This window comes from Bos grunniens, chromosome 29, assembly GCF_055505025.1.
Source record: "Bos grunniens cultivar Pamir isolate PY7600 chromosome 29, Bosgru_T2T1.0, whole genome shotgun sequence".
Lineage (NCBI taxonomy): Eukaryota > Metazoa > Chordata > Mammalia > Artiodactyla > Bovidae > Bos > Bos grunniens.
Genome location: NC_141193.1, coordinates 10,094,696 through 10,108,110, shown reverse-complemented (window position 1 = coordinate 10,108,110; position 13,415 = coordinate 10,094,696). Strand labels below are relative to the sequence as shown.

General features: G+C 46.0%; 1 protein-coding gene across 1 annotated transcript; it reads right to left on the bottom strand.

Annotated features, from left to right (window-relative positions):
- Positions 1–1,483: 1,483 nt before the first annotated feature.
- On the bottom strand, positions 1,484–13,210 carry HNRNPUL2 (heterogeneous nuclear ribonucleoprotein U like 2). The gene is made up of 14 exons (XM_086383425.1): positions 12,632–13,210; positions 10,552–10,687; positions 10,177–10,253; positions 9,869–10,008; positions 9,478–9,568; positions 9,277–9,389; positions 8,803–9,066; positions 8,509–8,631; positions 8,002–8,130; positions 7,315–7,483; positions 5,776–5,976; positions 4,691–4,764; positions 4,320–4,430; positions 1,484–4,200 (listed from the first exon to the last, which is right to left on the bottom strand). Exons 1-14 carry the CDS (start codon positions 13,170–13,172, stop codon positions 4,120–4,122), a joined length of 2,250 nt encoding a protein of 749 aa, XP_086239551.1. The 5' UTR covers positions 13,173–13,210; the 3' UTR covers positions 1,484–4,119.
- Between the last annotated feature and the right edge of the window lie 205 nt (positions 13,211–13,415).

The window sequence follows — 13,415 nt, the reverse complement described above, 5'->3', positions numbered from 1 at the left end:
GTTGCCATTCCCTCTTCCAAGCGATCTCCCTAACCCAGGGATAGAACCCAGGTCTGCCGCATTGCAGGCGGATTCTTTATCATCTGAGCCACCAGGGAATCCCGCTTAGTTCTTAGTGCCTGTTGAAAACTCCTCGAAGGATCAAGTTTTTTAAAATTTCTGCATCCTGTCAGTGTCTGGCATATAGCAGGCATTTAAATATCTAACAAAATGGCAAGCAGGGCATAAAACAATCTCTCTTTTCCTGTTATCACAGTGTTGGGCAAATTCCAGAAGAGTAAGTGAAAATTTCCACATCTGCTCACACTTCATAAAAAATCAGGAGTACTCAAAAAATGTACTTGATGTTTATTTGTTGTTGTTGTTGTTGTTTTTAAAAAGCAGCCTCTGCTCAGTTCTACATACTGGATTTTCATAACTCATCAGATTAGATGTGAATGTCTGCAGCCCTAGTTAGGGAAAGGGTGGGGGTGATTAGAGGTTAATAGAGACAAGGCATAAGCTATAAATAACCACTTAAAATGAGTAGCTATAACACTGAGTGACTTTAAGCATCCTAGAGAATGGGCAGACACTGAGATCAAGGATAGCCTTTGGACTCGAAGCTATAAGCCTCTAGGGTGAGAATCTGTGTCATGTCCAAAGGGAGGCGTTACAGCAGTTTATTATCATCACTACTTCAAAACCCTACATGTCATAAGCCTGTGGTATCCCAGCCTTAGTAAGTCCCTGACCATTAGAAATTACAATCAAGGTCAGTTCCATGCTAGTGACACAAATGCTTTTTGCTAGTGACACAAATGTTTTTGTCAGTTAAAGTTACCTCTCATTCTACTAATTCACTAGGAAACAATCTCCATCAAACATCTTCTGCTGAATAAGTAGGCTCTTCCTTTTCAGTGGTAATTTGTTGTTTAGTCGCTGTCATGTCTGACTCTTTTCGACTGTGGATTGTAGTCCACCAGGCTCCTCTGTCCATGGGATTTCCCAAACAAGAATACTAGAGTGGGTTGCCATTTCCTTCTCCAGGAGATCTTCTGGACCCACGGACTGAACCCGCGGTTCCTGCATTGGCAGGCAGATTCTTCACCATTGAGCCACCAAGGCTTCCCTAAGTGGTAATTACTCACAAATAAACTTATGTGGCCCCTAAATGGACAACCCTACATTTAACCTCACACATTCAACTGGTTTTAGTATACACCAAATACACAGAAGTCATGAGTTATAACTTATTTTCTTCTACACCAATTGTTCAAACTCTTAGTAAAAGCAAGCACTTAAGTAAGCCAACAAACCCTGAGTGAAGGTGTGGCTGGTTCCCCAGTGAAAGCATGGTAGAATGGAAGGGAGAAATTGCTCTGAAAGAGGAAAGCCACCCTTAGCTGGAACCCAGTACAGCTTAAGGAGCAGCATCAGACATAAGGAAAGCCCCCAATGACACACTCTACCCAGTCAGTGCAGCCACAGAAGAGAAGGTGAATTCAATCCAAATGGTTATTTATTCTAAAACTGGTAGCTACCGTGCCTACATTTTTGCCAGAATGTTCTAATGAGAACAGGGGAGGAGAAAGTTACAGATGTAAACAATGACACAGTTACATTTTTTTAAAACGGTAAAACCCTTTTTTTACTGGCCACTTCCAAGAATGCTTTACAGGTTGTGCAAAAACATTTACAGGCTCCATGTGGTGGTTGTTTTTCTCACAAGCTTTTCCACCTACAACAGACGTCTGATAAAACACTAAACAAGTCTTCTAAGGAAAACAAGGCTAGGGATCCCTCCTGTTAATCCGCATTTCCCCCCTTAACATTGTTTTTTTTTTTTTTTTCCCATAATAAAAAGACAGACACAAACAAAACCCAGACATCTACTGTTGTTGCGAGTGATCTCTTGGACTAAACTGACAAGGACGTGGCAGTTTCACTCTCCACCCACCTAGAAAGAGCTTTTTATGAAAAGATGACTTTCCAGTGTCAAAAGTGAACAGCAAGTACCCCCCCGCCCCCCAAAAAAACCCAAAGCGGCTTAAATTCTGTCCTTCCCCCTCCCCGCCCTGAGGGCCTAGCATCCCCACACCGTGCTGTAGATTATAAAAAGATGCTATTTGCTGCAGGACTAAACATTTGAATAGGGCTGGCAGTTTCTGCCAGAGAGTCCATTTTCTGTTATAATCTTGCCCTCCCTAAGGGGAATCTCTTTGGGCTCCAGTTTTTATCTCCTTGCCCTGACACTATAAGCACTAAAGCTTTCTCGAACACTCCCCTTAATGGTAATAAAAAGTGGGTTACAGAAAACTTCAGGCAATCACTTCACCCACTGCCACACACAAACCCACAGAAGCAGCAGGTGTCCGAAGAAAGAGAGGATGTCACGGTGAGCAAGCAAACATATTGCCTACCAGCACCCATTCCAGCCTCTGGGTCAGAGGTCCTGGTGGAGCAGAAGGGCGTCCTAGACAGGTGATTAGAGGGCCAGAACCAGAGCCTGTGCACCCTCCTGGGCACGGCAGTAACCGTGGGAGAGGGAAAGGAGATCGAATCTCAGCACAAAATTTTCAGCAGAGGACTGCCCAGGTAAGGAAGTGGAAGTGAAGTGTTTTCTGGTAGCACAACCTGGGAGTCCCCTCCCAGGAAGTACAGCAATGTGAGGTGTTCGCTGAGTAAGCTCTTGGCTGATGCAATGCTGAGCAGGAAGGTGAATGAAAACTGAAGCTCAGTATCCAAAGAGCATTCCCCCATCCCACCCATATTCTTGAACCAGCGACCTGAAGCTGTCAAGAACTAGGAGGGTGTCGGTAAAGTTACTATCCCAACTGAAGTCTCTTGGCTAGATGTCTCTCTGGGCCACGCAGGGAAGATGCCCCAGGAGGAATCCTGTTGCCACAAGTCGGGAAAGGGTGCTCCTGTGCATGCACACGCTCACATTCACGCTCTTCCCAAGTTCCGGCAGCCCCACTGAGCTGCCTCCCACCCCCCCACCCTCCCCTTTTCTAGTCACTCTCTACCTGTGTATCAAAAAAGCCAGCACGGCCCTGGCCCTCCACACTGTATAAAATAGTCGCTATTCTCAGCACCTGGGCCCAGTAGCCCACACCACAGGATTCACCTATATACATATCCTGCTGCAGTGAAAAGAATCCTGCTTCGTTTCTGTGTGAGCTGAAACCCTGAGAAACGTTCCTTCTCTAGAACTAGAAGAGGACAGATTCTCTAACAGAGATGATTTCAGAGACTTCCCGCCTGTCTCAGCCTTGGAAGACAAGAGAGCAGAGACCGGCAGATCACCATCTTCAGACTGGGGGCTGTAATCCCAACTCCTCTTCCAGATTTTATGGAAATCCATAAACGGGTACAGAGAGGCTACAAACTATTCTACTCTCCAGTCACCAACAGACCCCATGCCTCCCTGGCCTGGGGATCCTATATAATAGAACCACCCAATTGGTAGCTTGGCCTTGGCCGAACAGCACAGAGGCACAGGCACGTGGAGATAGGGACACTATGGCCTCCCAGCCCACCGGACCAGATATCCCGAGAGGGAAAGGTCGGTAAAGAAAATACAAACGGTTAGTTGGTGCAAGTGATTGATAAGAGCCAATCGTTTATTTTCACTGCCCCAGTCACAAGCTTGCCCTCTGACCCGCTCCTGCCTGCTGTGGAGAGTGGGCACCCTCGAACGCTTCCCACCCTCTCCGCATCACCTCACCATCACTCTCCCTTACTCAGCTGCCAGTCCAGCTGCCTTAGAATATCAGAAGGGTGACATATTCAGTTCTTTTCCTGTCCGACTGCAGGGTATATAGGACAGGCAGCCCTAAGTGCTGCTTTCTGAGCAAATGTTTTTTTTTTTGATTACAAATATCTAACTAGGTTTGAAATGTTTTATAGAATAAGACAATATTCTTTTCAACAAACTTTAAAAAAAATGTACAGTTTTGTTGTTTGTTTCCACCTCCCCCCTCCCCCACCCCTGCTTGCGCACCCTCCCCCCACCGCCCCTCCCCGGCAGCTCAGCCCCACCCCGACAGCCCCTGTTTTCCTTGGTTGTGTTTTGAGGGGTGCTTGGCACCCCCAGAGATTCAGCTTCATGGCTGACAGGCGACAATGGCAGGGGCTTCACCGATACCCTTGGTAACCGTAGTAGTTCCTGTAGTATCGGTCTCTGTCCTGGGGATGGTGGTAGTAGTAATTCTGCCACTAGAAGAGAGGGGAGACCCTGTCACGTGGAGCCACAGCGGGCTGAGGACAGAGAGGCACGATACTCCTCCCCCTGTCCTGCCCGCCCCTTCATCTCTCCATTCCCAGATGATACTTACATCCCGGGTATACTGGTGTCTGTAATAGTCTCTGTATCTGTTGTACTCATAATCTCGCCCATAGAATCGATCGTAGTCTCCCCTGTACCGATCGTAGAAGTTACGGTAACCCTGAGAAAAGGAGAGAGGAGTGAAGATGCATGGGTCTGTAGCATCACAATCCACTGCTATCCCCCGTCTTAAATGAGATATATCTTTGCTTCGTATTATATACAGGTTTCATCTTCCCAGGATAAATTCTGCCAGATGAACAAATTAAACAGGCAAAACCCTAAGCCCTGAGGAAACAGCCCAAACCACTCTGCTCCCCAAAGCCAACAGGAATGGCTGTCACGGCCCAGAGGGAGGAGCAGAAGGAGAGCTGCACTCACCCCTCTGTTTCCAGACTGCCCCCAGCACTGCTGCCCGTAGGCCCGGTTGTCGTAGCCTCGGCGCTGCCCGCCCACTGGAAGAGAAATGGAGAGCGCGCTCAGACAGCTGGCATGGGGTCCTGGCTCCACATCTGAGTGGAAATCAAAAAGTCGGAGCCAAAGGCAATTCTGGGGGAATAGGAGGCCTGCTTCTGTCAGGCTCACACAATGTTAATTAAAGCACCAGCCAGGATCTTTTAAAAAGTCTGAGGGGGGAAGGCAGAGGAATAGAGACAAAAGAAAAACTAAGCCACCTTGGTTTCACTTTTTGAAGCTCCCCAATTCCTGCAAAACATTTAAGATGGCAAAGGACACATGGCAGAGTTAGAAACACGAGTGAAAGTGCCACTCGTGGAGGTGCAGACTTTCAGCCCTGGAAGGGATCTTGGGTATCACACAGCCCAAACCCATTTTACACAACTGAACAAAGTCTAAATGTCAAGCTCTTCCAAAGCAGGAACTGCTCGTATTTCCAGGGCCTAGCACATAGCAAACACTCAAAAAATTTTTTGCTGACTTACACTTAAAATTACACACACACACACACATTTGAATGCACACTGTGGGAAGGGGATCAAGGGACTTAATTGACAAAACTAGATAATTGAGAGGGGAAATTAATTCCACTAATAAGCTAACTTACTTCATAATCCCCCAAATTACTGAATAATGCATTCACTTTCTGATCTACATAGCTGGGTTGACCCAGTAGACAAAGAAAAAAAGAATCCTGCACAAATCCTTCAGATAAACTACAAGCGTGAAGGGGGAATCCATATGTAAAAATGAAAACTGATAAATGTGCAGGTTCAAGCACTGCTCTTCAAGGAAACAAATACTTTTGTTGAAAAATAACTACCTTTTGTTTCGATTATGGGAAAAGCACAAGAAGCTAGGAGTAAAGGACACAGGAAGAAATAAGCTCCATAAAGGGATGTCCTTAATGTTGGTGGCCCGATGTGGTTGCCTGGCCTTTCCTGTGGGTCCAGCTGCACTTCACACAGAGAACAGACTGAGGCTGGGGCTGGCAGGTCCCCAGGACTTACCGTAGCCTTGGCCTCGGCTTCGGTTCTGCCGGTTACGCTTGTTTCGATTGTTCCGGCGGTTTGTCCGCTTCTCAGAGGGGGGCAACAGCTTCCTTGCCTCCTCCTTGTATTTAGTGACAATGGGCTGAGCTTCCTCCTTCTCCAGTTCCCCATATGTCACCTCATCCATATAGTCGCATTTTTCAGGCAGAGAGAAGTTGGCTACAAGAGTAAGAGAGAAGCTCTGTGAGCCTCCAACTGCAAAAACGGGTAATATCTCATAATGAAAACTCCACTACAGCAAGAACAAGATTTTCTAAGCCTCATCTATAAATGCACAAAAATGTGCTCGGTTCACTCTACAAGTTTCTCGCTAACTGCAGCAGCCCCAGGCAAAGGGCTATCTGTAAACTGTAGATTTACAAGTTCTCAAGTGATCCATAATAAATTAAGAGTGAACTGGGTTAAGGTTCCTTATCAGGACAGAAGCAGGCAGCCAGAGGGTAAAAGTAACTGAGAAAGTTTTGGTGTAGTTAGATAAGAAATACACTTTTAAAAGAGACTCAAGAAGAAACTGACCCAAGCCTGAAGGCACTTACTCATCCATTTGAGGAGAACAGGAAGCAAGAGTACAGGGGTCTCACTAACCACCTGTGTGGGATGGGCCAGCACCAGTCTCTGGACATCAAGTTCAGAGGCTGAGTCCCCGTGGAACTCAGTTCAATGAGGTGCTCTTGATTGATAAGTGAATCCAATTAGCCCTTAGTTTCATAAAACTGAAATAAATTCCTCCAAGTGCCCCCAAATCAGTTATGGACTGGTCTAGTTCATTCTGAGTAAACTTGAGCTCTTTAGTGTGAAACCAGCTCCCATGCCCAGGCATTATCAGAATTCAAAGAGCCAATAGCTGACGGCTCTGGGTGGGATGCCAGGAGCTGAAGGCAGCATGGGGAAAGACCAAACTCAGAGGTGAAGAGCAGAACTCCAGCTCAATAAAGAAGGTTAATATTGCCTTCCAGGGAACCTTGCTGTAAGGCTTTATACGGCACATACCAAAAATCAACACCAACAAACAACAAAAGTAAAAAACAAAACAAGCCTAATGTGATATAGAAATCAAAACATACTGTTGAGATCATTCACTCCAACCTCTACCATTTCCATCTGAACCATCAGAATGTTCCATCTCTAGAATATAAATTCAGTGAAGGCAGAGCTTCATTTCATTCATTCTTTCCCTAGGTCTAGAACTGTACTGGACAAATAGCAGACACTCCTAAGTATTTACTGAATGAATAACTGACTCACTCTGCCTTGGGTTTTGATTATCCTGTGACCTATCACCATTTTTTTTTTTTTTGTATTTTATCAGAATGAATCAAGGGGTTATTGCTTCACCATTCATTCTGCTCATTCATTAATCCACAAGTGATCACATTCATTAATTTATTCCTCAGATTTATACTTTACACAGGTGAAGAATGCTCCAGGCGCTAAGAGGCCCTAGGGAGGTGTGCATGGACCAAGGCCAGGATCTCTAACTCGTAGAGGTTAGCCCACCTTTCATCTCCAGCATTATAGACTCAGGCACATCATCTCCCTCCACTTCCTTCCTCAGCTCCAGCCTCTTCTTCCAGTCCTCCTCATTAGGGACAACCACCACCACTTTCCGGGAGAAAGTCTTAAACAGTAACAGCTTCCGCCGTTGGCCAGAGTTGTACACATTACACTAGGGACAGGAGAAGTAATAGATGTTTTAGGAGTAAAAGTTAAATTCAACCAACACTTACTGAGAATCCTTCACAAGTGAGGCACTAGATTAAGAGGACTATTTATACAGTCTCTGAATTCTTCAAAAGCTACATGATGTTATCCTGTTTTACCCAACACGAAACTTGAGAGTCAGAGAGACCAAGACTTGTCCAAGGTCACAGACCTAGTAAGTGGTGGAGTCATGAATCCAAAGCTACAACACTCGATCACCTCTATAGTGTGTTTTACAGCCTGGCTCCAAATACTCTCTTGTAAAAACACTGAGAAGTGTATCTCTCAATCCAAAAAAACATTACAACCATAATTCTTGGTTATAACTGGGTAACCTGATTCTGTTCCTTAATTTAGTCTTTATATATGCACCTTATTTTGACTCTGAACAATTTTATCAAATACCAAAATCAAATGGATACCAAATCTTTTATCTTTGGGAATATTGTTAAATTAGATTTCTTTTGAATTTCTGAACAATACCTGATCAAGAATGAAGTTCCTCTTTGTCCGGGAAGCAATCTGGACCAGCTTACTAAGGCACTGGGAGGCTTGCTGAACTAAAAGGTCTCGGCTTTTGGGATCCATCTCTGGCTCCTCGAGCCCCTTCATCTGATGAGTTTAAGAGGAAGAGAAACACAAGAAATTACAAAGTAAGTTAAAGCCCAAGAGTCACTGGTAAACACCACCAATGCCACCATATCGGTTCACTGCCATTCCTTAGAGCTGTGAATGCTGTCCATTTCCTACAGGACTTATTTCCAGTCTCAATCTGGATATACCTGAAACACCCCAGGCTTTACCAGCTTTCAGAAATCTGATAACACAGCAAAGGAAAAGAAAACAAAAAACCAAAAACTCATTTCTTTATTTGTGGGGCCCCTGATCTCAGACACCTGAAAGATTCAACTCCATTGGGAAAAGATTATATAAGTTTCTTGGTATTTAAAAGCGAACACCAGAGTGATTTATCCCCTCCCACCAACTCACCCTCATTTGATTGAGCACAGTCTCAGCTCCCAGGACATTGTATCTTTTCTCAGGGTTTTCTTTTGCATATTTCAGTGCCCACTGGGTCTTTCCAGATGCAGGGAGTCCCACCATCAGAATCACCTGCAAGTAAACAGAACCAGGAATGCTATAAAAACAACCAACCAACCTGAGGGGAATGTTTACAAAGCCCAACTTCAGAACATCCTCCCCAGCTCCCAGTTGGGCAAAGCTTGAGCAGAAAAGTGACCAACCAAGCATGAGCACCAAGGTTCTGCACCCTCTCTGGCATACCTCACACTCCTCTATGGTCTTGGGAGGGACTGCAGTGCGCACGCGCTCCTCAACAGGCACGGCATGAATGAACACAAACTCTTCTGGTGGTGGGAAGAAGGGCTCCTCCTTCTGACCAAAATTTAATTCTACAACACAATTTTTGCAGAGGACATGGGGTAGAAGGGCCCGATCTGCTAGGGATTCCTTGCTGATACGGAATGCCACACCGAGGTCTTCTCCATTCTTGGAAAAGGAAAGTTCTACTTCTTCGGCCTCAAAATTCTACAACAAAAGACAAGAGCATTTATGGGCACACAGGCCTTGCAGTTGATTAATCTCGCAGTTCAATCTTTTTCCCCCAACTTCAATTGCTACACAACTATGTAAGCAACGCATCAACTGCAGAAGAGACGCAGCTGATGGGAAGCAAAGGATCTCCAGGGCCCTCCATCCACTCTTTGCTACAAACCCACAACTTTCAGGAGCACTTACAGCAAAGCATCCAATGACATCATTCTCCCCAAAAGTCTGGCCAAATTCCTCAAACTGCCCATTCTCTGCCTTGAGTCCTCGTCCATCAAAACCATAAGAGAATTCATCCTCACCTAGAAAAATCAGCAAATTAGTTTACCTACACTCAAACTTCCCACAGAGCAGCAAACACAAACATGATTAAGTTAAAGGTAACTTTACCAAGCTGTGGATGCGAAAAATCAACAGACCATCCAACTCGAAGGAGAGAAACCTCTGTGCAGCCTTCTTTCATTGGGAGATTCTGGGTTACCTGGACAAGTCAGAAAAGGAACTTTTCAGATACTCTGACCAACTCAAGCAAAGTCTGAGTTATGAAAACAAAATTTTGATACAAACCAAAAACAACTATCACAACTCAGCGTCAGAAAAACAACCGTCAATGAACGTAAACCAAAGTCATGAGGGTTAATTCCTTGGTTACTAGAGCTAAGGTCATCTTTCAAGTATGGTACCTTTCTCTGATAAAATACTGGTGGCTGCAAGTCCAGTATAGAGTAGTTTAATGACTAATTTAATAAATGAATGGTCCTAATGGTAGTGTACACACTACCTTGGCCTCAAAGCAGACTTTCCCCTTTGTCACTCCATAAGTACTTCTGGCCCCAGACCAAAGGGTGGGGAACTTCTCTGAGAAAAGTGGCTGTCCTCCATAGCGGTCTTTGCTGACTTGAAAATGGAGATCGGAGGTATCTGTTAAGAAAGAAGCAATCTTTTTACTCCAATGGAACACAAAGGTACCCAGTTCTCAAGCATGGATACAAAATCTAAATCTCTTAAAAGCTGCAGGCCAGGAAGTTTTTAATCCCCAAAATCTCTTTTGATTGGTTAAAAACCCCAACCTGTCTGCCTTATACATACACGTGTCCAGGTTCACAAGAGTGTGATCCTCTTCCTCGTCTTTCACCTCTTCTTCTGGGGGTGGTGGAGACTTTGAGCTACATGTATGAGAGAAAAGCAAATATAATGTAACCAAAGTCCTTTAATTCGAGAGGTGTCTGCATGACTTTAGGTCTGTTAAACTACCAGTGAATATACAATTCCAGCAGGCAGCTTCTTTCAGCAAATGAGAAAAGGGCAATGGAAGCATTCAGAGTAGATTCGATCAAAGACTTAGGCCTATAAGAACCTATTCCATTTTTAATCCACCCCCTTTCTCCAGACTCTCCAGTCAACCTCAGGTATACCAAAATTGGAGCAGAGACTGCCTTCAATGAAAGGGACTGTTTCCCTCACCGGCTGTGGTAGGCCTCCTCTCGGAATTCATAGTAAGCTCGGCCATGTTCATCCTTCTCATCCCGCTGTCTCTTTACCCCCCGCCGCTCACCATCTGAGCCTGCTGGTTTTGACTTTTCACTATCTTGGTCATCTCCTACAAAAATGAGGGAAAGAAAATCAGCAGTTTTCATACTGGAGTGTAGAATAAGCTCAGAACCAATAGAAACTAAAGGAGGACTGGCATATCTGTCTAATCAGAAGAGCCAGGTTATCCCCACTGCATCCACAGAATGTTTTATTTCCAAAGATTATTTTTCTGTCATTGGATGGGATTATTATTTTTTTTTTAAAAAAAAGGACATTATGGGCTAATTTCAGTCAAAAAGTATACTGAAAGTTAGCCAATTTTTGCATTCTAAATTTATCTGCTTAAATCAGGTCAAACTTGCAGATTTTCCCACTTACATGACATAAAAGAAACATGCCATAAGTTTTTTAAAAACTTCATTGCTTAACTTTGATTCTTGACTATCAGATTTGGATTTAAGCTAGAGACTTAATATATATTTTTCAACACTTTCCCAGTGTTGTGGTACAGAAGCCTCATTTTGTTTCTTTCTTTCTTTTTTGAAGAGTTTGACTTTCCAGCTTTAAAATGCACAGCCATACACAGCTTTACTTACATAGCAAATGAACTCTGGCACTTTATACAGAGCTCTTACCATAGATTTTTACTGAAACTTGCAAGAACAAACCATTAAGTCACAAGAGAGCCATAAATAATACTGCATCTTTACCTCACATAATTTGGGGCAGAAAGGTGTTGTCATATATTTAGTAACATTTTTTACAAGAGAAAAAAAAAAACAACAGAATTTTTCCTTGGACTTCTGTGGTTTGCAACACTAACACTAAAGGTTTTTTTGTAATAACCTCTCTAAAGAAGTTATTTATCTCTCGAGCTTTTTTACCTGCTCTTTGGGGGTACACATTAAGACAAAGATTATGTAATGGGATTTTTGTTCCAGGACATAGTACAAGCTGCAAGTTGCATGCGACTGTTGTAGAATGGGTTCCAACTATACCATCATACCCAGCAGCAGCCTAAAAACTGCAGTATAAAAGGAACTAAAAAGCAAGCCACTTCATAGTAAGAATGGGAAGCAGCTCTAGTTTTCCTCCCACTCTGACAGATAGTTATGGATCAGCTGTAATCATCCAATCACTTCAAAGGAAGTGAGGAAGGTCACTAACTCCCTGGGGCACCTCTATACATTCTCTTCCACAAGGTTATTCAATGGACCCACCAACACCCCAATCATTTCAATTCAAGAAATCAGGGACCCAAAATGTAAAAGGCTAGCTAAGTGTATAGTAAACATACAAATTTGCCCTTCGATATCCACTCAAATGAAAGATTAAATTTTAATCATAATTCAGGCAAGGTAAAACCCCTAGCCAAGTAACGTTACCTAACTTATTCTAAATGTTCTAGATTAAGATGTTCTCTTTCGTAGTTAACCATTAAACTCGACACCCTCACACTGCAAGCTACTTGAAGCAAGCTACTGCTGCAAAAGCAGGAACAAGGTTAGATTTCCAGATTTTCGGCGTAGCTCAAACTCTAGTAATGAGCTTTTGATGGGGCGAACTCTTGACGAACTTAGCTTATTGCTTAATTTTATGGCGAAAAAGTAAACAGTCCGGTGGCCCAAAGGCCGAAGCCTCCAACAGTCGGTCTGGCTGTCCATGTAATCAACAATTCCTCAGCACATTCCCGGTTTAGGAAAAGATAACCAGCACCGCGGGAGGCTGCTCCAACAGGTAGCTCGTAAGCAGTTCGCATGGGAAACCGCTTTATTTCCATTCACTACCACCAAGTAAGCAATCAAGTTAGGAAGGAACCTCCCTCCTGCAAAGAGTGGGGCCACCAGAGGTAGACAAACCCTCCGGAAAGGAGGAGAGAGGACGAAAACCACCTCCCCTGGGGAGTCCCGGCAAACGGCGATGGGAATCTGGACCCCGCGGTGCAGGGCTCGGTGCTGGGTCAGGGGCGCACCCGGCAGGTTGGAGCCCGGCTCCGCTGCCAGCTCCTCACCCTGTTCCTCTGCGGCCTTGTCACCCGGCGCCTCGGATCCCGGCGTCTCGTCCCCGCTCCGCTCCTCCGGTTCATCTTCCTCCCCCTTGCCGGTGCCCTGCTCTTCGCCACCGTTTACCCCACCTGACTCGGCTGTGGCCTCCTCCGCCGCTTTCTCGGAAGCATCGGGCTCCGCCTCGGCCTCCACGGCTGCCGCCTCTGGGGGCTCCGGCGGCGGCTGCGCGGCCTGGCCCGAGGCCTGGGCAGGGGGTGGCTCTTCGTCCTCGTCCTCAAGCAGCGCCTCCTCGTCCTCCTCCTCCTCCTCTTCGTCCTCCTCCTCGTCCCCACCCGGGCCGCCGCCCGACGCGGCCACAGGCCGAGGCTCCGCCTTGCAGGCCCCGCCGGGCCCGGCCCCGCCACCGCCGGCCTCGTCCTCGAGCATCTCAGCGTCCAGCGCCTCCTGCAGCCGCTGCGCCAGATCCACTTTGAGGCCGCGCGAGTCCAAGCCGCGCCGCTGCAGCTCCGACCGCAGCTCGGTCACTTTCAGCCGCTTCACCTCCATCGCCGCCGCCTCCTCCGCCTCCCGCCACCTCCTCCCCTGCGAACCGTCGACCGAGCCCGACTGCGCAGGCGCCGCCTCCGCCTCACGCGCCAGCACGGAGCCCGCGAGAGCGAGCGCACGCACGCACGCACGCAGGCAGGCAGGCTGGCAGGCGGCGGGCAGCGCGCAGCCTCCGCTACGTAGTGTTTATTTATCGCCCTTCCTCCCTCCCCCTTTCGGCCCCCGGAGCCCAAAACAACGCAG

Bases quoted from the DNA above. Each gene is read 5' to 3' on its own strand.
- HNRNPUL2 (XM_086383425.1), bottom strand. From the start codon at position 13,172: ATGGAGGTGAAGCGGCTGAAAGTGACCGAGCTGCGGTCGGAGCTGCAG. The intron at 10,254-10,551 runs GTGAGGGAAACA...TCATACATGTAG, and splicing joins GAGGAGGCCTACCACAGCCG to CTCAAAGTCTCCACCACCCC. The intron at 8,632-8,802 runs GTATGCCAGAGA...GTTTACTTGCAG, and splicing joins AGACCATAGAGGAGTGTGAG to GTGATTCTGATGGTGGGACT.